Genomic DNA, 24,404 nt, shown 5'->3' on the forward strand with positions numbered 1-24,404 from the left:
GTGGTTTTATACCATAATTTATGTAATTTTGTGCATAATAGGGCCCCACAATAGGGCCTGGACACTAACATCTCAAGTCAAGTCAAGTGGCTTTATTGTCATTTCAGCCATATACAGCTAGTTAGTACACTGTGAAACGAAGCAATGTTCTTCCAGGACCAAGGTGCTAAATAAAACAAAACACAGAACTACAGCAGGGAGATTCTGTGTTTAAACAAGAGAATCTCCCTTCAACATAGTTGTCAGGACTTGATGTAATCAGCATCCAAACTTTCAGCATCCAAAAAAAAAAAAAAAAAAAAATTTGGCCAGTTTTTGCCCCAGAGTGTAATATTGGTAAACTTTCTAATTATTAAAACTTAGTAAATGGTATAATTATGTTTTTCACAGGCTGAAGCAGACTTCTGCTAATTTAATACCTGCCCTTTGATTGTACTAATTTGTGCACACAGCCATTGTTTCCAAAGTGACTTTCAAGGCAAATACACAAAAAGGACAAGGTGTGCTCATGTGAAAGACATAATCCACCGTAGACCCTGTTCACTTGCATATTTATATGGGTGTTATCCTGTTTGAAAATTTTTACATATTTTTTACCTTTAGTAAATCAAGGCTGTAGTTTCTAAATTTTGTGTCCATTTTTTTTGTATTGCCTAATCTTCCCAGCTTTAACACTATTGTGCAGTTTTGCAATGTCATTCTTACTTCATTCATTGTTCTCTCTAGATGTATCTTCCTCTCAGACCCAGCAGCAATTCGCATCTCAGGCACCACAGCAACGACAAAAGATCTGCTCTCCCACCAGGAAGAGGAGGGAAAAAGTACTCCGAAAGTCCCCTTACCCCCTCTTATCTTCCATGCTGCGCTGGTCTTGCCCCAGAGAAGACAGGAAAGCCCTTTTGGCCAGTGTGAGCTCCCAAACTCCCCCAAACTACGGAGCTCTGCCTTGACCAGTGGGAGAATCACATACTGATCCATTAATTACAACAGTAGATATGCAGTCAGTATTGAATTTGATTGACCTAAAGATTTATTCACCTTCTCCTTCGGCACAATATTATCCATACACATTTGTCTTCTGTAAATTTAATAAGGTGCCCAAGTAGAAGAAGAAGTGACAGAGGACAGAAAAAAGTTTTTTTTTTTTCAATTGAATAAAATTTCCCGTGACTTATCAAAAAAAACAACAACCTGGCAGACAAAATTAGTTTTTTTTCTACAGACAACACTCAAGTATGAATTATTGTGTATATTGTAAAACCGTAAGTCCCTCAGAACATCTAATTAACACAGGGTTTATCCTTTTCCTCCTACAGAATATACCTCAAAAAAAAAGTAATTTTGGCACATATTTACAGCACTTATACCATCATTTGTGCAAGCTAGCATTATTTTATAATGATTTCAATGGCCTCCATTTCAAAATACCAATAATATGTATTATTATTTGTTCTAGTAAGAAGGCATTGATCCAGAGTGTGCGAAATTGCTGTTCTTTTTATTTTTTAAAGATTTATTCATCAGTTAAATATCAAATCATCTGATGCAAAGCACAGACGATCACAGAACTTAATTGTAATTTACGACAAAGTCTTTGGATCATAATGCAATACTGATCTGCTGCTATATCTGGATCTGTCATCATAAACCTTTCTGAGAGGTCTCTTATGTGCATTGATGTGTACTAAATTTAGCTGCATTAGCCCAGTTTTTCTTCAAACACAGTGTAAACCCATTATTATTTGTTGTCTACTCTTGAAACACAGACAGTTAGTGCTATTTTTAATATACTTAGTAGTCAGTGTGGGGACTGGACATAGCATACAAAACATACTTTTGTACTTTTGGGGTAAAAAAAATGTATAGTTACAGTGAACAAAAAACTTTGGCATGTTAAAAGTGACATTAACACTAGACTGCTAGAATTTTTTTTCTCTTAAGATATTTAAAAGACTGCCTTTTTCAGAGGGTTTTTGAGTGACTTCATGTTCACACCTCAGATTCTCTTTTGTACATGAGAGATGCTTGGGGAAATACATTCAGTTCAGAGAAAAGACCTACTAAAATATCATGGTATATATTGCAATTCCCATCTGAGTTTTTCAATGTCTCCTCAAAATCAAAAATTCCAGAAGGTCTCAAAGTTGAAGTAATACAAATATTGTAATTATTGTACTTTGGCGACCCTTGCACAAATGTCCGTAGAAGTTGTGAAATGCATTGTTAGTGTACTGTTGAACTGTTTTAATCAGTTTGATAGAGATATCAAGTATTAACACATAGATTATATTATATGTACACCAAGGCAGTACTGTAAAGTAGATATTGTGCTGACAAATGAAGACAACATACTGTATACCAATGAGAATTAACATGAACCTAGTCACCGGAAACATAATGGCAAGTTCTCTAGATTGCTTTATACTTAACAGAGCGAACTACTTAAAGTAGCTTGTCCATTTTTTTAGGGAAAAAAGCATGGATTATCCTCATCTTTTGTTTTTCCATCCATTTGTAAATCTTCATGGTACAACGAAGATCATTAGCAAACTGACACATTTCTAATCCCTTAAATGCTTTATTATGTCTAGAGCTCACTAATATCTGCTGACTTACTACATGCATCAACATGAAACATTAGCATGTATTGGATCAGTTTAGTTCTAACCGATGATGAATGTATGGTTTGGCTTGAAGAGTGTTTGTTCTACTTGTTTTTAAAGCCTGCTGTCATTTTTTAATTATAAAGCCCGTTGTTAAACTATTTATTCATCTGAACTGACTCACCAAAATAATCTCTTTTCCCTCATCTTTTACTAATGTGCCCAATACAGCACGTCCGTGAACATGGAGGGGGTAAACCACTTTGGAACATTGCTGTAATCTGCAAAAAGCCAAAAATACACCCTGTGTAGAGATATTCATTGATATCCAGATACTCAAGAAATATGTTGGATTAAAGAAAGTGGGAAAGTGTAACTGCATAGAACTTAATGAAAGTTTTCCTTTTCCAGCACATCAGTTGGCTGATGGACTGTACAAGTCTGTATTTACTTGTGGTGTTGTTTTTCCCTCATACGTTATATGTATCAGTATGTAAAGCTGCTTTTCATGTTTAGTATATCGGGAGCCATTGTAGGACACCCATTTACTGGCCTTTAGCTGTCCAGTGAATCTAAGGACCTTTTTTTTGCTAAACATTTGTCCAGTTTTTTTGAGAACAAGTCCTACAAAAACCACATGTTTACATTACTCAGAGATACATTGCGAGGACGTGGCACCTCATCCTCATATTGACTTGGTGCTATGTCTTTTTGAACTCTTGTGGTGCTGTGTTCCACATGTTAACACAACAACTCATGTACAGTCCTCTTCACGCCGCTGTGGTTCCTCTCGTCAAGGTCTTTTAGTGAGTAGGGTTGTAAGCAATAATAACATACTAACAAGACGGCACTTGCATTCTCATTCTGTCTCACTGCAGAAATTGAAAAGGCATGTTTAGCAAGATTCATCTCCACTAACAGATTCAGTCTCGGATTGAAGAAGTTGCTTACTGATTTGCATTTGTATAACGATTTGCCAACCAAATTAAAAATGTAACCAGGGTATAATTTAAAAAAAAAAAAAGTCCCATCGAGCATGTAAGGACAGCAACGCAATCGATTACAACACACAGTCTGGAGAATTAAATGCAGTATTTGTTTTTACAGTGATTTTTACACACATGAGTTCAAGTGATTTCCATGTGAACCCGTCAGCTCCTATTTAGTATTTCTGTACATGCTGACAGGTTTTCTTCAGATGATGCTTGATTGGATTCTATTTTAGTTTCTCCAGTACATGCATGGAGACCTGAGCTAATGCATCTCTCTTGTAGAATATAACTAATGCTGTATATGTAGACAAGCCCCCTTTTTGCTTGTTAGGAAAAAAATAGGGCTCATGCACATGAATTTGTCATATCAGCTCTTAGATTGCCTGTACTTTGCTTAGTGTGCTTTTTTTTTTTTCTTTTTCTTTTTTTTTTTTTTTCTTTTTTTTTTTTACAGTGCTTTGTGAAACTCCGCCTTTTTTATGTTGTATTGTGAACTACTAATTTTACATTTGTCAGCTTTCATCCACTTGGACATGTGTTTCCTGCTCATTGCTTTTCATGTTTACCAGCACTAAGAATCTAGAATGTACTACAACATTATGCACTAATTTATGACTGTTTTAAGATTAAACCTCATATGTTAGAGATCATGCTAATTGGAAGCATATTTCAAACTGCATTCGTGTGCATTTTTTTAACTTCATTTGATTTGTGTTGTATAGAACTTGTTTACAATTTATTTCATGTAGACAGATTCTGGGCTGACTTTGGCATATGTTTGTCATTTTTTTCCACCTCAAATGCAGTGTACTGAGACTGTTCACGTGTTGCAAAAACACCAATAATAGACCTTTTTCATTTTTTTTCCTTTATAGTTGAATGATTGAATGATTTCATTCTTTGAAGTGTCATTGGTAGGTCTGATTTATTTCAGGTATTATTCTTAAACAGTATGGTGCTGTACCAAAGCCTTATGTAAAATATTGTTCTACTGTATTGTTTCACTTTTCTGCCACTGCTGTTAAGACAAGTGAACATTCTCCAAGAAAATTGGGACATGTTGCTAGCCAAACTGACTGAAACAACTATAATGCAGTGTGCCTCGAATTCCTCGTCCTTGAATAATACTGCTCAGTATAGGCAGGGACTTTTGAAAAATTTTCACATGCCCAGTAAAACAGTAAGATTTGGTGCCTGGTGTGTCTTCTTCATGTCTGCTGCTAGGAATAAATGTTAATGGTGTCTCATATCTGTATAACATTATCTGAATCATGTTGTGTGTCTCCACTCTTTAACTCTTTTGGACATTGAGAGCAGAATTTCAAAGGGATTGATCTGAATGGCATTATCTGATAATAAGGGAACTCTCCCAGTAATCCATCTATTTCCTCCTCAAGATCACGCAGTCATGTTCCAGCCTGAAACACGTTACATCCATATGAAAGCATTTCCCAATAACTGCTTTCAGAAACAAGTCAGATGAGGGGTGCGTTGAGGCTGTCATGTTTGCAAGCTGTCTCAGATGGTCCAATTGAGCTAATATAAAGTGGAGCAGTTCAAATAGCATTGTTTACATCACCAGATGCCCAGATATGCACATTTTAGCAAGTTATGTTAAGTTGTCATTTTCCAGTGCTTCGTTCCATCTAATAACTCTCTAAAATTTTTGTATTTTGATATAATAAAATACATGAGAGTGTACTTGGGTGTCTGTGGCTGATTTATTTTTTGGATTTGCTTTACTTTTTGAGTGATGCATGTCAATGCCAAAGACTGGTGTAGAAGTAAACTTCTACTCTGCGACCACAAGATGTTGGTATTGTGCTAGTTTTCTGGCACTTATATTATAGATACTGATAAGATCTAGAATAAACTATAATGTATGTATGTGAGATATAATATACATAGAAATGTATAATTTAATTTATTTTAATTTGTTGTAAACCAGTGCTGTAGGTGTAATACAGACTGTATTGTCCTAAATGTTTAAGCACTAAACCTGTGTTAAATTATATATTGTTCAATTCTACACAAAAACACATGGAAAGTCTTTCAGATAGGCTCTTTAAGGAGACTTTCTGAAAGGAGCAGCATTTTTTTTTTTTTTTCATTTTTGTTATGTTTAGGTATTTTTTATCGTGTTATTTCTTGTTGTGTTGTGGTTTTTTGTTGTTGTGTTGACCTTTTTTCTGTTTATCAGTATCATTTACTATTTTATAACTGTAATTGCAATAAGGTTTGAGATCTCTGATATAGTATAGACTATATCTCAGAGTAGATAGATGGGAGGGATAAAATCTGTTATCTGTCATTATTATATAATATTATTATACAATCTTAACAATAAATCTCTTAGGGTTGAACAACAGTGATCTATCTAACATGATCTATTTTTAGTTCCTCAGCCAAAAGGCATTTTGGGGGGGAAAAAAAGGATGACTAAGTAAATAATCCTTCTCATTCACGTTCATTACTGTATTTACAAAATAAATTACAGTATTTAACACGTGCCTGCTCAGTGACATGGGCTGAAAAATATCAGCCCCACTGCAAGTGAAATCTTTGGGGGTGTTTTACTCTGTGTATTCATCTGTCATGACTATCCCTGCTAGGCTGCACAGATCTACAGCCTGGGCTTGAAAGAAATCAGACCCAGCCTCCCTTCTTCATACCATTCTGTGTATTTTTGCTATTGCTCTTGGTTCCATAAAAATACCAAATCATCCACCTTGAGGTAGTAAAATTATAAAACAGACAATAACCTGACATGGATGCCAAGAAAGACAGGGGGATTAGTCTTTTTAGCCCATTTATACCAGCTATCCCAGATATAAATACAAAATAAAGAAATTTATAATAATAAAAATAAATAATAAGAAATAAATACATACATACATACAGAAGTAACAAAAGAAGTGATACATACATAACTTTGTGCTTTTTAAATGAGTTCTTTGTATATATATATATATATATATATATATACATACATATATATGGGAGGGAGGGTGTTGGGGGTGTTTTACAATATTCATTCAGTTTTTACGTTATGAAATCACACAGTGGCTCTAAAGAGATTGGCATCATTCAAAACATTGTTATAAAGTACTGCAGAATGTACAGCAAAAGTACAGTATTTAATATTCTATAAAACAGATAAAGAGTCACAGCTGCTTTGTCATTAGGTCCAACACCACTTCAGCTTTACTGCAAGTGGAAGTCAAAAAAGCAGTTTTCCTCAGGGGTGAAACAGAGAAAAACTTCACACTTCATGCACTTGACCTTTATGATGCCCTTACACCTCCCTCTGCTCTCATCGTAGATAGGCCAGTGGTCTGTGTTGTGCAGATGGACGGGGGCTGGTGGTATGGGTGCAAGACGGCCTCTTTTTCATTTCATTCCCAGACTTGCCTCAACACTCAGAGAAGGCCTTCCCCTCTTGCTGCAAGCTACAGCCACCACAGTCTCCACTGTCTGACTTCGCACTCTCCCTTTGCCATAGAACATTGATGTGTTCATTCTCCAAACACTGAAAATGGAAAATGTCATTTTATTATTAGCTGTATATGGAAATGAACGCAGATACACCCATATAGACACTTGTATGTGGGGGCACATGCACACACACATGCACACATGCACATCCACTGAGAACTAACAAAGCTACAGCCCTAAAACAACTAACATGGATGTAATTCTATCATGAATGGGTGACTACCAATAGCTAAATCAATAAACATATTATAAAATATTGCTATTTATCATGTTAATCTCAAAAACAAGGTATGTAGTATCAGTACAATAATTTGATTTTGTTGTTATACTGACATAGTGGCATATTACTAACAAGCATGACAACATGGAATCCTCAGTCCACTGTCGCATGTTGTTGCTTTGAAGCAACATAGTTATTTTTATCAATTTACAAAATAAATATTTGATGAAAATACTAAAAATTGATAAAAATGAAATCAGAACTGATAATTAATCAGTTCTGATTTCATTCTTATCGATTTCATTTCATTCCCAGACTTGCCTCAACACTCAGAGACACTCAAACACTCAACACTCAGATTTTAAATCAGAACTGATGAAAAATGAAGATTGTGAAAATCATTTTTAGTAGATGAAAGTCTTCAGAATGGTGCCATGTTTACACAATTTTGGGGAGACCAAAAATATGGCTAACACAAATGCTGTCAACTGAGGAAGAGAGTTTGAAAAAAAGGTGGGAAAGGCCAAATGATCAAATATAAGTGCATTTTTGGTTTCTGTTACTTCCTCCCTTTTACAAAAGGCTTTTTTAATTGGTGTCTGTTTTTTTGTGTTTGTGATACTAAGGGAAAAAGGGTACGTTACCCTGATGCAACACCATGCAATAGAGGGTTAAGAGCCCACAGAGAAACTCTAGAAGAACTCTGGCAGTAGCTCCATTTTTTTTTTTTTTTTTTTGCCGCATTTCAACACACAACTCAGTAGCGACTGAATACTTTAAGTAAACCTCAACTTTTTTTTGGAAAATCTTTTCACCATCTCACTATCTTTCAACATCTTTGTTGAAACATCTTTTACTTCACCAATGTCATCTTCTGAGGGAATGGCAAGCTGTGATGTTATGAGTAAGAGTGTCAAGCAATTTCAAAATGTCATATTGTAAAACTCATCAGTAAATATTAATGGATTTTATTATTTGGAACAACAGGTATTATTAAAATATTCACTATGACTGGGGCAGTTTCTATTTTCTCTGGGGCGGGTGTGTGCTAACACCTTAGTCATGGCGACTTAACATACAAATACATCCTTATAGGACACAAAGTAAAATATCAAGACCTGTGTAGTTAGAGTTATGAGTTATTCATGTCACAGTAACACACAGAGCAAATAAGCAGAGGAGCTGAGGAGTTTTTTCAGCAGTACCCCAGCTTTTTCATTACTGAATCACTCCAGTACCATATTGTTCTTCTTTCCCATTAACATGAGGGTTAAAATAGCTCAGCATGGCATGGGATAAACAGCCATCAAGACTTTTTCTTCTTTTCCCAGTAGCTTAATATATCACTTCTGTCCTAGTGGTATGTCTCTGAGCTCTTTGAGAACGTTCAATGTTCATACTATTATACAAATTTTTCATGTTTAGAAAAAAGTGGCAATACGCCATTTGGGAGCTGAAAGAGTCGGATCTTATCAGTCAGCCGAGCCAAATGATCTGACTCAGTGATTTCCCACACTGTGCTGGCCTCGAAGGAAGTCTCCTGAGCATTTCCCAGGATCTGTATTAGGTCCTGTGTTGGTTATAAACAGGATTGTTTGGTTCCAGTTTTGTTATCAAACCACAGCAGATAATTTTGTGATACCTATCCCTATTTGTGTCTTTTTCTCAGGAGATGTATTAAAACATTACAACACTTCGCTAGTGGGAATTTATCTATTTATCTGTCCTGTCTGGGTCTCTAAAGCATTCCACAAACACTGAAAGAACTCTGACGGCAGACATTTCATCTTGTAGCTCAGCTGGAGGCTAGATCTTTAAATTTAAGCCAAAACTCAAACTTCCCAACATAGTCATCTTTCCCTAGCTGGGATTTTTCCAGCTCTGGACCGTGGGTTGATGCTGGTGACGTGCAACACCCTGTACATTAACCTGCATCACCCTGCACTTTTCTCTTCCACTTTTTTGTATTGTAGCACTTCTGTTTTTTTTCTTTCTACTCTCTAACTCTCTCAATCTTTCTACGATCCAGGTTTAACTCTTTCTGGTTATATATTTTGTTCAGATGAGGGTGTGAAGCTCCAACAGCAAATGTTGAGTGAAAATGGCTACTAGTTGAAGCAACATCTCCACCAATGTCTATGGTTATGCCCATTTCCCAGCCTGAAAAACAGCCAAAGGTCTGCCATGAGTTCTCCATACACCAGTTTTCTTTCTCAATCCCAATGCAAATTGAAAGGGCAGCTGGGAAACTCTGAATTATGGATGTTTGCTAAATGTATCTGTGTAGTAAATAATAATAATAATAATAATAATAATAATAATAATAATAATAATAATAATATCTTAAAGAGATTAATATGCAATATAATAAAAAGAGTAGCATTTAGTAGACATTTATGTTTTGTTACATATTGTCATGGTTGCACTGAATACGGTGCAGGGCTATGACTCCCATCTGCCACTGCATGTCACATGACTGTTTGCACTTGACACCTTTTGTTGTCGGTTGTCTGTTCAAGGTGGAGCTTAGCTTTATATTTAACCCATCATTTAGGTCCAGCTGAACTCAGAATTAGATCTGATGTGTGATTGTGTGATTAATCCTGTGAGTGGAACCATGGGCATTTGGAGTAACATGAATAGAGACCAAAATGGACACACATGCTTTCAATTAATATGTGTATTATTATATATATTATATATTATTAATATGTGTAATATATATATATATATATAGTATACATACAGTACTGTGCAAAAGTCTTAGGCACATGCAAAGAAATGATGAGAGCAATGATGCCTTAAAAAATTATGAAATTAAATGTTTCTACATTAAAAAAATACTACAAAGAGCAGTAAACAGTAATAAATGAAACAAAGTCAATATCTGGTGTGACGATCCTTCTCTTTAAAAAAAAAAAAAATAGTAGTCTCAGGTACACTGTGTGCAGTTTTATAAGGAAATGAGCTGTAAGTGTTACTGAGCATCTTGCAGAAGCAGCCAGTTCTTCTGGAGACTTTGACTGTTGCACTTGCTTCTAATTTTTGCAGCAAAACCCAGCAGCCTTCATTATGATTTTTGTCTAAAAAGTGTCTCTTATGTAATATGCTGCTTTCTTTACTGACATACAAACATTTTTCTGTAACATTTAATTTTGTGCTGGAAAACTAATGTTTGGAAATCTAAAATGTTTTTGTACTGAATCAGTAATGTAGAAATCATAAAATAAAAATCTATAACAAGGTTTGTACTAAAAAAAAATAGGGTGCCTTTTGCACAGTACTGTATGTGTATATATATATATATATATATATATATATATATATATATATATATATATATATATATATATATATATATAATGTACACATATATATATAAAGAAAACTGTATTTCCTTTGTAGTTTGAGCTATTAAGTCTAAACCAAAAAAAAAATGTTAACTGAATAACTGAGAAGAAGCTTTTATGGGGAAAAGTCTTCCTTTTTGACTTGGCCACAAGATGGCTCGCTTGTTTGACAAACATGATCCAGTGAATTGGAACATTTCCACCACATGGGAGTCTGCTTGTTTCTCCAGATTAAAATTAACTTTTTTTTTTTTTTTTAAATCTTGAACTAAACCTGAAGTAACATTGTCAAAATCAGTGCTAGTTGGTAAACGTGGTGACTCTTAGAGCCCTAATGATTAGTGTCATGAACAAGACAATCCAAAGTTGTGTATTGAGAACTTTGTTTACAATTCCAATATGCTACCTATAATAACCCCATTTAATATTGATTGCAAAAGCTGAACTTGTTTATTGGTACTGCAAAATAGAATTTGATGTGTACAAACACCAATTTACCCTGGTCCTTGATTCTACAACGGGTTCTGGATTAAACCTTCTTTTCCTAAGAGTGTAGGTGTCAACTGTCCAGCTTGGGTGAACCCGATGTGGTCTTCTGCTTTTGTAGTCAATTGGCCTCAAGGTTCGACATGTTGTGACTACTGATATGCTTTTCTGCTCACAACAGTTGTAAAGAGTGGTTATTTGAGTTACTGTAGCCTTCCTGTCAGCTTGAACCATATTCCTGCGACCTTTCCCATCAGTAAGCTGTTTCCACCCACAGAACTGCCAATCACTGGGTTTTTTGTTTTTCACTTCCTTGTGTGTAAACTCTAGGGATTGTTGTGTGTTAAAAAGCCCGTGACTTCAGCAGTTTCTGGAATACTCAAACTAGTCTGGCTGGCTTCAAAGTCGCCATGATCACACTTTTCCCCCATTCTGATGTTTGATGTAAACAATAACCGAAACTCTGGACTTTATGCATTATGCGGCTACCAAATGATTGGATAATTGCATGAATGATAGATATACATCAGCTGTGTAGGAACATCTGTTCTGACAAGCTCAGCTCAGTGGAGACTCACACAATAACTGACTATGGAAAGTGCTCATTCTAACCCAGAATCAGTAGCCTACATTTGTCTTCATTTGTCCCCTTGTTATAGAAGGCATATAGGATAAATATGCACCATGCTACAGATGAACAAAACACAGTTTCAGTGAGTCTAACTGACATGACTTATACAATGTGTATATAAAGAGGAACATTTTTGAAGCCATGGAGCCAAAGTGCTAACGGTGCCAGATAGTGGGATGCGAATACATGCCACTGTGTGAATGTGTGTGTGCTGTAGTTTTTAGTCAACATATACACAGCATGTAGTGTAAAACATGAGAGTCTTACTCATTTCTCAGAAGTGTTTTCAGATGCACACAACTTAGCTTTGTCCTAAAATCTAAAGTCCCACTGATTCCAATTCTTACTTTTCAAACGTTTAATCCCACCACTCCCTGTAGTGGCCCAATTTGTGTTTTGATGTCTTAATTCTTAACTCAAAGGCAAGCTATATATTAAAATGAACCTTTTTATGTGGGAGGTGAAATTGGTCAAATGACCAGGATCCATTTACTTCAAGCATACACCCTGAGGAGGAAGGTCATCAGAAATAAATAAAACAGGTTCTTTCACAGATACGCCTACAGTATTTGGTGCATATAATCTTTAAAGCATCTACTATTTATATTTTATGAAGACTGTACTGCCACTTTTATATCAACTTCACAGGAGATGGAAACTTGAACATTACAGTTGTGACCTCTTGGATAACACACTGTAAATAAATGTGGCTGACTAAAATAAATGTGTATTCTTACTGTAAATCTGTGAAAGAAATTTTGTTTTTATTATTGTCACTTTACTATTGTTTTTTTGGCATAATGAATTAAAATGTAATCTAAGCTACTGTATGGTTTTAATAATTTTAATAACTATCTGAGCCACTTTGACTCAATTGTGATCAAGAAAAAAAATTCACTAAAATGTTCAAAACAATAGAAAAAAGGAACAGATTTTATGCACAAGGAGTACAATTCATATATCATTTATGATTTTATGTGTTAAGGCAGACTTGCTATAGACAAAAACAACGTTTTTTATTTACATATTTAACTCAAACTGGCTTATTCCTTAGGTAAGTCAATTCTCTGTGTCTGAACAACTTCACCATTTTAGTATCACTTAACCACTTAAGATATCATTAGTGATTGAATGATTGATTCATTCCTTCATCTTTATCCTGGTCAGAGTCATGGTGGATCCAGAGCCTATCCCAGGCTGGGCATGAGGCAGGAATACAGCAAGATGGGATGCCACACCATTTCAGGGCACCACATACACATATATTCACACACTCATTCACTCCTAGGGGCAATTTAGCTTAGCTGAATTATTATTTTGGTTGGTGGCAGGAAACTGGAGGAAACCCACATGGACTCGGGGAGAATGTGAAATTCCACACAGACGGTAACCTGAACTCAGGATTGAAACTGGGATACAGGAGCAGTGAGGCATCAACACTACCTGCTGCACCACTGTGCCACCTACTCAAAAATACTTATAATCATTCTACATAGAAAATGAGTATTTCATATCATATCGTATTAGGATATCTAGGGTAGCGAACTTCGATCCAGAGCTTGAGTCTGTGTGGAGTTCATGGCATGTTCTGTGTCCGTATGGGTTTGCTCCAGGTTCTTGGGTTTCTTCCCGCCTCCCAGAAACATGCAGGTAGGGGATTGGTGACTCTTTTCCTCCACATTATTTTGGAGACAGTGGTGGGGCAGTGGTGCGGCAGGTAACAATGCTACCTCACAGTTCCCTGGTTTGCTCTTGAGCTCGGGTTACTATCCTTTCAAAATTTCACATTCTCTCAGTGTCCATGGACTGGGTTCTCAAAAACATGCTGAAGTGGACTGGTGACTCTAAATTGCCCCTAGGTGCGAATGGGTTTGTGATGCCTTACGATGAACAGGTGTCACACCCGGAGTGTATACGAACCTCGGATTCTACGCTCTGATTCTATGCTCTGAATCTTGGGATCTCCGCAAATCTAAACAGGATTAAACACTTACTGAATATTTTGTAAGTTAAATGAAATAAGTCAGTTGAATGTATATGGATCCAAGATCAAATCCTTGTTTTTAGCTGTGTTGATGTAAACAATGGCTCGTAAACTTTAATAACAACCAAACAAAAAAAAAGATATGTGTATTAAGTGTATTATTCCGCTCCCCAGTCTCCTCAATATGCCCGAACTCTTCTGCCAAAAAGGGCGTGCTCACTGATAATAATAATTTACTCCAAGCATTTCACACCATTAGACCTCCACTGACTGTCTTGGGACTGTCTTATTTGCTCCACATTTCGTCTGAGATTGTTTAAAACCATATAAACTAGTAAAGTTTCATATATCATAAGTGTATTTTTTTAATATTTACACTTCAACTTGTATTCCCAACAGATCAGAATTCGAGACCCTAATGAAGATGGCTTGACACCACCTCCTGTATATATATATAAAAGCATGAGGCAAAAATTTAAAAAATGGGCCAAGCCTAAAATGGCAAATATTAAGCTTTTAATGGTCTTAACAACAAATCATGGGCCAGAAAATTGGCAAGAATTAAATATGCACTCCTGAGTGCTCCTGTGCCTCCATTTGCTTGTGTACTTTTGCTGGAGTGAACTGTTTGGGGGAAAAGCTAGAACCAGGGAAATTCACTTGTATAGTCTTCTTGCGCACAAAGGTAAAATCATGATAATGATTATAATGTTTAATGTAAAATTCAAACTAACAAACTTAAAAAATAACTTAAAAGACTTAAAAGATTAGTCATTATTTGGTTACCTGGTGCAGCCGGCAAGGGCCACAAGGATTAAATGTTTAATGAAATCAAAGGGAAAAGAAATTAAATTCTTGTTAATTTCCTGACCATATACATATACACACACACACACAAACAGGCTACACATAAATGTGTGAAGTATAAATGTTCCTCAGGCTCCTGATGCTGATGTTCTCACACTCGGTAAGCAAGACTAAAATATAACTCAGTTTTCTGCTGTCATATTAAATTCTCATTTTAGTTACATGGGGTGACATTATGGATGCTGAGGACGCTGAGCCATCTGAACCCTCGGCTCCATCAGCACTTACATGGGGTGACATTAAAGATGTGGAGGATGCTAAGCTGGAGGTAAGGAGCTGAAGGAGCATAAGGAGCAGGTAAAAGTCCAACAGCAGCTGGCTGCTAGCACCAAGAATCTCTCTATAAACGTCACAGCTCAGCAAGAACACCAAGATAAAGCAGTAAAGTATGTCTGCAGATCACAGGCCTGAGAGGATATGTCTTTGTGTCCATATATGAACATGTGGGCGTGTCTCTAATTTCATACGTGAATATGAAAGTATGAAATTGCCTTAGCTAACACACTGAATGATCACTCTGCCTTTTGTTCTGTAGAGAATCTAACTGTTTGTGAGAGACCTGGATTACAGCATGGATGATAAAGAGTTCCTGGCATTTGGAAACTTTGTCAATGCAAAGGTCACTTAGAAATACTAATCCCTGCATTTTATTCCTTTCCCAATATCCTTTGTTCACATCTCCTTACTCGCTTTATCAGATCAAAACCAATGTGCACTTGCAGCACAAGAAGATGAGGATGGGATGTTTGTTTTAGCTACTGTATTTTCTGAAGTTGCTACCTGAAATTACATTTAATATAAAGGTGGTACATGTTAGCCACTTCCCACTGATTCCACTGCTGTCCTTGTCTGGCCTGTTCTACTTATTAACTTTGTACAGGTAGTTGTTTGTCGATTATTTTGGTGAATGGTATTTCTTCCACTGCAATCATGTAAGCTGCATTGAATTTTATTTTCAATTCTTTCATTTCCTTTTCTGAAACTTTATCACTGGCACATTGCACTGCTTTTGCTATTGGGGTGGCTTACAGTCTCTGTATCATCAGCATGTGCTGTAGAGGAGGCAGGGTTTGAATGGACAGGGAGCGAGAAAAGTCTGCTATTATTTGGTTTGGCCATTTAGTTTCCTTGTCAGTTGCTGATGTCCTTTGACTAACGTTAGCTAACGTTAGCTAGCTAAGCTACGTCACATGCTTTAGTTAGTTTGGCACTGGTTGACTTTCAAAATCTGCTGAGTTTTAAAATAAAAACGGTAATAATTCACACTGTTAATAAAGATAACACTGTTAAGTGTTATAGTACCTAATGAAATGTTAATCTCTTCTGTAATTCACTCCACTCCCTACTTCTCCGAATCCAAGTACACTTCAAACACAGCGACTATGTTTACATGCACATCCAATAAGGTCTATAATCGAGTTGCAGTCATATTCCAAATACAATGTTTATATGTGTACAGGCATCGGAATGTTCCTTTATACATAGTTGTTATAAGTATGCTGACCTATACGTGCGTTTCCTTTCCCGATGTTATTTCCCGGAAGATTCAAGATGCTGCCATTGGTTATAGAGTATGCTCAGTTAATTACATTTACATTTATGGCATTTGGCAGACGCCCTTATCCAGAGCGACTTACATTTATCTCATTTTTTATACAACTGAGCAGTTGAGTAAGGGCCCAGCAGTGGCAGCTTGGTGGTGCTGGGGATTGAACTCGTGACCTTCCAATCAGTAATCCAACGGCTTAACCACTGAGCTACCACTGCCTACCACTATTATTAGTTCTATTACTACTTTTCACACTAATTTAATTAGGATGCTAACACTTCTCACCATCAAAAATGGCCGACAACACAGCTTTGAAATGGAAATGGTTGGGTAAGCATCTGTTAAACTATCTGTTAGCACCCACAATTCCTTGCAGACTGTGCATGCACATTTATCTCCTTTCAGTGGATATTCTGAATAACGTGTTTACATGCAACAAATATCATGTTTACATGTAACAAATATTAAGACAGGCATATTCCAGGGGTGGGAATCAGAATTTGGGGAATCAGAATATTGTCTTAATCTGAATCGGCTAATCGGATTGCTGCGTTTATATGCATGACTCATTACTAAGTAGAATATTGCCAAATTCCGATTAATACCGGAATATTGATGTGCATGTAAACGTAGTCAGCTGCAGAGCAGGAGTGCACGCGACAGTACAGCAGGACAGGCGGATGCAGGAGATGACAGAGTTCACCCCAGTGCATGCCTTAGCTTTTCTTTCTTTTTTTTTTGTAGGGGACGTTTTTTTTTTTTTTGTGGCATAGAAAAAAAAACTAGTCGCAAAATATCAAAGTTATCAAAATCTGGAGCTCTGTAAACATGCAAGCTCTTTTCCGCTCCATATCTCATCCATGCCGCGTGCGCCAGGAGGACAGAGCCTGGGCCATGACGTCACGCAAACCTGTTCCGACGTTACGTGCTATTGGTGAGCATCATCCATATTTTCCACTCGGACACGCCCACAAGCGCGCGCACGCACGCACGCACGCCAGCGGCTCGGGCAACTTTTCAGTGGGCTGCGCTCGCGCGCGGGTCTGTGAGCCGCTTAGCGCTACTGCTTTTCCATCGGACATTTAATAATAATGACGAAGAAACGACACGCTGTGTGATTTCCTCAGGCAGACAGGCAGGCAGGCAGGCAGGCGGACATTCGGCGAGGATATGCCACCACGGACAGGTGAGTTGTTATTTAACAGCTCCGGAATGAATAGTAATTCCTAAACAGACATTTTGTCGCTTTGCTTGTGTCGCTGTGGCTTTTTGTCCACCAGGTGCGGTTTCTATCCTGATGACGTCACAGTGGCGTTTCATTAACTTCACATTACATCTCCTAACCTGCTGTGAGTAAAGACCCGGATGTCTAGAAGGGCCACAGCTGTGGAAAAAATTGATGTTTTCCTTCTTCTAACACACTTAATTAATCCAGTTAGGACCTTGGCAATTCATTGAGCTGAATTAGTTGTGTTTCAGTGTAATTTTCATTCATTCATCTGCAGTAAATGCTTTATTCTGGTGAGGGTCGTGTTGGATCCGGAGCCTGTTGCGGGAGCGCTGAGGAGCTCAAGGTTTGAATACTCACTGGATAGGATAATTCAGGGGCAATTCAGTGGCAAGGGAATGTTTTAGGATGGTGGAAGGAAACCGGAGAACCTGGAGGAAACCCACACAGAGAGAACATGCGAAACTCCCCACAGAGCGACACTAACCCAATCTCAAAATCGAACTCAGGAACCCTGAATGCTGGGAAGTGGCAACACTACCCACTGCACCACCGTTCCACCTAGGTACCATATTCCGATTATGATGTTTATATGCGTACAGGCATCGGAATATTCCTGTATACATGGTTGTTGTAAGTATGCCGATCTACACGTGCTTTTCCTTTCCTGCTGTTATTTCCTGGGAGATTCAAGATGCTGCCGTTGGTTATAGAGTACGCTCGGTTATTAGTTTTATTACTACTTTTCACACTAATTTAATTAGGATGCTAACACTTCTCACCATCAAAAATGGCCGACAACACAGCCTTGAAATGGAAATGGTCGGGTATTACATTATATCTAAGAAAGTACTAAAATGCCTTATGGTCAATTCACAACATAAAGAATGGAAGGATCTATGAGTAAATTATGTCAATTGTTACGTAAATTATGTAAAATATGTAAATTGAAACCTACACAACTGAGCAAATTTTATCTTAAAATTTACAGAACCTTTTCCCGGTTTCCAGCACACCTGTACTAGCTAGTCAGTGCTCTTGATTGGGAGTTGGAGATTGATCCAGGATGCCAGTGGACCTCTTCGGACTTTGCAGTTACAATTGCAAGAGTCCACACTGGTTAGATATGAGCCTGTATGTGTGAATCTCAGCCAGACTCGAGAGGAGACAGCTGTTCCTTATTTGCAGTCCCTTTGATAAGTACCCCCGTCCCTTTGTAATTTTCAACTTTTTCAACCTAGAACTGAAATGGACCTATCTGGGATTTTTACCTTTGGATTTACATGATATGCGTAACATTTGAAGGAACATGTTATGGCAAAAAGGTAAATTATACAAAAATGTAGACATTTCTTGGTTACGTAAATATTCACCATTGGCTGCAATTACAGCTACAAGTCTTCTGGGATACAGATCCAGACATTTTCCCCCATTTTTCTTTGCAAAATTGCTCAACCTCTAAATTGCTGTCAGTTTGGATAGAGGAGACTGGCAGCAGACAGCAGTTTTCAGTTTCGTCACATATTCTGAATAAGATTCGAGTGCTTTGACTTGGCCTTGGCCATTCTAACATGTTCAGGTTCTTGGTTTTGAACACAACTTAAACTTTTTTTTTTTGTAAATAATTTTGCTGATTTCCCCCAACTTCAATATTATGGACTATTTTATGTAGATTTACAACATATAAACCAAATTAAGTCCATTTTAGTTTCAACTACACTACAAACACTACAAAATATGGAAACATTCAAGGGGGCGAATACTTATGCCACATGCTAACCCACAGTGCAGTGTTGCATGCAGTACAGTTATACAGTAGCAGCCAGCCATGTCAATAAATGGACATTGATAGCTATTCTAATTCATCAACAGTTATCTAATACATGAACAATAATAGTTGCTGATGTATTAGAAAAGTAAGTGTAGGCCAGACCAGAAGGCCTGGAGTAAACTTTATTCCATAAAACGGTTCTACAGATGGTTCCTTCTGAAGCGTCTCAGTGGTGGGTACAACTTATTCTTCACTGTATGAAGATGTAGAGGAGGAAGGGCTGTTGCTTAGCAACCAAACATTCATCAACTTCCATAGAATCCCATACCATGATGACAGATGCAGCTCTCCCCCCAACCATGAAGCAGCATGAATTTCCCTGTAGATTATTAAAAGCTCTTCAAGAGTTTAATGTTGAAATCTGCACCGAAAATTTAGAGCCAGAGCATATGCATGTATTGAAACTGGGTGTGCATGGAAAGGTTAGGAAGACAGTTAGCTGTTAGCAGTAATTATGTAATTCTGTTGTGTGGGTTGCAGGCTATACAATGATCCTTAAAAAAAAAAAACCCTGCATACTAATTCATGCTTCAACACTTGTGCACAGAGAGCCAATGTTTAGATCCAACAATGGAGCTTGTCAAACACAGAGATGCTCAGCCACCTATACATGTAACCTATGTTAATCACCAAATCCATCAGGGGCAAGTGACATCACCGCATGCAGAGATATAGGTCACTCTCAGTGGTGTATAGTTCGATCCTCTCTACTGATGGATATTCTCTGTAGGTCCTTTCGTATTATCAAGTGGTAATGTCTGATGTATGATGTTTGAACTTCTTAGTTAATTAAACTTCTTAGTTAATTAAAGCAAACATAATTGAATCCTATGCTGTAAGAATCTTAGAATAGTTATATATGTTTTGTATGTTAGTAATTGAACAATTTGACATAAGAACAAAATGAAACATAAAATATGAAAGAAATAATTCAAGTGAAGTAGCTGAGACACTGCAAGTGATAAACTCCTTTTGTGGACATTGCACAACTTGTTTATTAATGAGAAATAGAACTGTTGGCAAACTGCTGTAGTATAAAAAGAACAAAACACTTTAAGGTGTGCTGTTATTGGAAAACAATCAACTTTGGGGTGGTAAAAATAAATCTGCTTCACATCAGACTGCATCACACCACCCTGTCATTGATTATTTTCCTACAACAACATGCCTTGTGTGTGTGTGTGTTTTTTTTTTTTTTGAATTACTTAATATATGCTGTTACATGCCTGTAAGGTTTAGTGTAACTTGAGTAGAAGCTTGTTGAGAGTATATCAGTATCAGATATTTTGGCTAATACTGAGAGTACATATCAGAATGTCAGACATCAGTATTGTAATAAATAAGGAAAAATGAAATTAGTTCAGCTGTGTGTGGGCTGTGTATTTTTTATTTTTTATTTTTTGGTAAGCTGATATAATCCTCATGGGCTCAGAATGTTTTCATAAAACAAATTCATTTTTCATAAAAAAATGGCACAGCTGGTATCGCCAGTAATCCATTATGAATGTATTTTAGTATATTTGGTGAAACATGAACAGTTTATGAACAGTGTAGTTTTAGAGATACTACTAAGCACATTGCCCTATTTGTCTACAATGCACAGATTCAGCAAATGCAAAATATACCGCCCACTACAATATATGTTCTGCTATACCTCCTGCATGCCACAGCTCATAGTGGGTTAATGTCTAGCCATTCTGCTAGCCAAGGTTGGAGCTTTATTCCGAACAGAGCACCGATCTTCTCCCCTCCCTCCCCCAGCAGACAGGCAGCTGTTGAGGTGAGGCAGGATCATGGAGGCAGGCAGCAGCACTGCTGCAGCACCGCACAACGCGGCTCCCGCACCTCCAGGAGACATGGCAATTCCTGATCCCCTCCACGGGTGAGTCGTAGCTTCCCTTGCTGTCTAAAGCCTGAGACTCCTCTTCAATTTGCGTTGTGGAGAATTATGATTAGTCATGCTGTTCTGTGTGTGTGTGTGTGTGTGTGTGTCAGGGATTTTAAAGGGCTAGATCAAGTATCCTGCTCGAATCTCTGTATATGTTGAAAGACTTGGCAATAACTGCATGTTGTGAATGGGAAGTTATATAGGACACTGCATTATGTTTGTATAAACATGGTAAGTGTTCAGATGATTGATGGCTTCTGATCTCTACCTCTCCCATATGGCGCTTTCAACGATCGCAGCAGCGATTGTCCATATAGATGAGACTTGTATAGAGAAACAACAGGCCACCAAGTCACATGACACATTCCGTAAGTTAAGTAAGAATCTGGAAAAGGTTTTTTACATTCTGGTATAAAGTCTGATAATATAAGGTGTTTGTCCCAATAACACTACATTGAAGTTGCTGCATGTGTTTCCAGAATAGAAGGATTTCCCCCTCTCTAGGGACCTAAAGCTCTCCCCAACTCACATTGATGCAACTCCAAATCTCTTATTTCACCTTTGCTGTGCACAATAAAAGGCTCCCCAGTCCCCAAAGCTACCTGGACTCACCTTACCTGCCCCACACAGCTACTCAGATTTCAATCAGTTACAATTCAGACAAGTTCTTTATGTCCCTTTTTCATTTATGACCAACTCTGTCTGAATCGTTGTCTTTGTTCACTGTTAGAATGGACACCATTTAGCTTTTTTCTGCTGTTGATCGAAGGTACATTGCATTCATATAGCTTTTATCACCTGAAGACAACCAAAAAACCTGAGTCAATTTTTTTCTACTGCTTTTATTATTTAAATGTTCTTAGAAGTGGCATTAGGATGGAATGGAGATGTGTGTTTTGATTATTTCTCTTCCAAACTTGAACATGCTTTGTATTTCCAAATTATGAGCAATAAGTCATATATGTTCAAGGATATAAATGTTATAGGGTGGTAAGTATAATAACTGGCATATGAAGACTTGAGTCCTTACAAATTTGTGTTTGTATGTTTAAGCCACACCTGCTTAACCTGTGGCATGCTTTTTTTTTTTGTGTATTGCCTCACACCCGGATCAGAATTTCAACAGCTCTATTCTGTTTGAATCGTTTAGCATTATTTACTTCTTTCCTGCTATTCTCAGTCATGCATGTGGTTTTATTCTGCCTCATTCCATTGTGATATATTGAAAGGGAAACATTTCTTTAATGCTACCTTTCTGTGTGTGTGTGTGTGTGTGTGTGTGTGCTTGTGTGCCCGCCCAGCCCCCACTCGTCAGAGCAGGAGAAGGATGAGCAGGAGAGGAGGCCAAAGACATCAGAGCGAGCAGGCTGGGAGGATGCCATCGCTCTTATGGTCAGTATCTGATGCGCATGCTCCATTCTACTATACATGCATATAGTGTTGTATAAGAGTACCTGTGTACGTGTGTTCGTGTGTGTACGTGTGTGTATGTATGTGTGTGTGTGTGTGTGTGTGTGTGTGTGTGTGTGTGTGTGTATACAGGCGAGGAGTGCGACCGTGCTCCCAGAGCTGTCTGCTGACTCGTCTCTCCGTTCCTGCACCAGCACAGCCAGTATGAAGGTCAAGAACGTGAAAAAGTAAGTGCCCCTCCCCTGTCAGCTGAGCTCTCTCTTTCTCTCTCTCTCTCTTTCCTGTTCCTCTCTCCTCTCTCACTGTGTTGGTTAGAGCACCAGATGCATACTGATGAGCTTTTCTGATTTTTATTTTTTTTTTCCCAGGCTGCCTCTCAGCAAAGGCCATTTCCCCCGCCTGGCAGAGTGTGCCCACTTCCACTATGAGAACGTCGACTTTGGCTCTGTGCAGGTGAGGGAGATTATTTGGCTTTATTTTTAGTTTTTTAAGACACACAACTGTGGGAAAAGAGTGAATACACAAGGAAGAGCCATGGGTAGATGAATGGAGTTTTGTTTAATTACACGCTTGGCTGCAGGAGGGTGGAGTGAATCAACTGCCTCATTTCATATCATATTATTTGAATTAGGCATTTAAGCATTCACCAGCTTTTTTGTACCTAAATCCATTTGGCTTAGGAGTAGAATCTGCTCTTTCAGTGTTCACTACATATATATGATTCCTTAACTATAGAGGCACTCAGGCATAAAACTGTTATGTAATATGTTATTTGTCATGCTCTGTGGTTACATGACAAACAGCGTGTTAAATAACATTGCATCTCTTAGCATTTTCATGACTTTTTTCATCTCCTGTAATGCCCAGCATGTATTATGCAATCACTGGATAATCTGTCAGCTTCCCAGCAGTATTTTTCCCTATCATCTGGCTTCCTTCTGCATTAACTAATGAGGCAGCTAATGAAAAAAATAAACCAGCCCAAAAAAGATCCACTCTGCTGGGATTGTAGTCTTTCCGACTTTAATTTCACCTCAGTATTCAAACTCTAGTGATACTTGTAGGAGAGAAGGAGAGCAGACATGTAGACAACAGATGTATCAGTGCTTGAGCATGTCTTGCACACTGCCTTCAGATACACATTTCAGCAGTTCTTTCTAACCTCCAGTAGAGAGCACTAGTAGCGTGTCCTCTGCAGGGTCTGAAGTGTCTTGATTTAAGAACATGGTGTTCGTACTGTACATGCAGTGCATTGTAGTATAGAAACACAGGCAGGATAGAGCCTATTTCTGTTCTACCCTCTTCTGGTCATGTGATCTGTACACACACACACACACACACACACACACACACACACACCACACCACATGTCTGCTGTACTGCAGTAAACTGCGCCTACTGTTTGAGGGTTCTAAGTGAAATACTGCAGTGCGAGAGAGACAGGCACACACTGTTACGCTGTGTGCAGTCTGCACCATCACACACGTGCTCTTAATAGCAACACTATATTAAGCTGATCCAGTGAATGGAAAAACATCTTAACAATATTTTGTGTTATATTTAAAAATACTACATATTTCACCTGTACATGTCTTAGAGGACACGTGATCAAAACACAAATCAGGCAGTGAACCTAAGAGATAGAACTGAACAGAATTGTGGGATTACCAAAGAGGACATGTACAATGTCACTGTTAAATCTTGCTGGAAAAAAAAAGAAAATGCTGGCACTCTGTGCAGGATTTGAATACAAGCATCACATGCATCCAAAATCAGGGGGAACAAGGAAGCATTTACGAAGGAACTGTATGCAGTTTGTGGTTTTGAGTACCTTTGATTTTGTGTTGTCTGGTCTGTTTAGCATGATTAC

General features: G+C 37.8%; 2 protein-coding genes across 9 annotated transcripts in view; both read left to right on the forward strand.

The window, feature by feature from the left end:
- igsf9ba (immunoglobulin superfamily, member 9Ba) overlaps positions 1–5,296 on the forward strand; it is a 72,983-nt gene extending 67,687 nt beyond the window's left edge. For 5 of the 6 annotated variants that reach the window (XM_026924655.3, XM_026924658.3, XM_053239812.1 and 2 more), the window contains one exon: positions 727–5,296. In XM_026924655.3, the coding sequence (XP_026780456.2) occupies positions 727–950 (224 nt within the window). In that variant the 3' untranslated portion in view covers positions 951–5,296. The remainder of the gene's footprint in view (positions 1–726) is intronic. The other variant, XR_008303628.1, reaches the window with a different exon arrangement.
- Positions 5,297–17,147: 11,851 nt separating this feature from the next.
- The window catches only part of arhgap32a (Rho GTPase activating protein 32a), a 33,260-nt gene continuing 26,003 nt past the window's right edge, over positions 17,148–24,404 (forward strand). Inside the window, exons 1-5 of one of the 3 annotated variants that reach the window (XM_026924806.3) lie at positions 17,148–17,363; positions 20,998–21,118; positions 22,426–22,516; positions 22,667–22,761; positions 22,903–22,987. In XM_026924806.3, coding sequence (XP_026780607.3) covers positions 21,030–21,118; positions 22,426–22,516; positions 22,667–22,761; positions 22,903–22,987 — 360 coding nt within the window. In that variant the 5' untranslated portion in view covers positions 17,148–17,363; positions 20,998–21,029. Of the gene's footprint in view, positions 17,364–20,634; positions 21,119–22,425; positions 22,517–22,666; positions 22,762–22,902; positions 22,988–24,404 lie in introns of those variants that run through there. The other 2 variants (XM_026924807.3, XM_053239927.1) reach the window with 2 other exon arrangements.

The sequence above is a fragment of the Pangasianodon hypophthalmus genome, chromosome 14 (assembly GCF_027358585.1).
Source record: "Pangasianodon hypophthalmus isolate fPanHyp1 chromosome 14, fPanHyp1.pri, whole genome shotgun sequence".
Lineage (NCBI taxonomy): Eukaryota > Metazoa > Chordata > Actinopteri > Siluriformes > Pangasiidae > Pangasianodon > Pangasianodon hypophthalmus.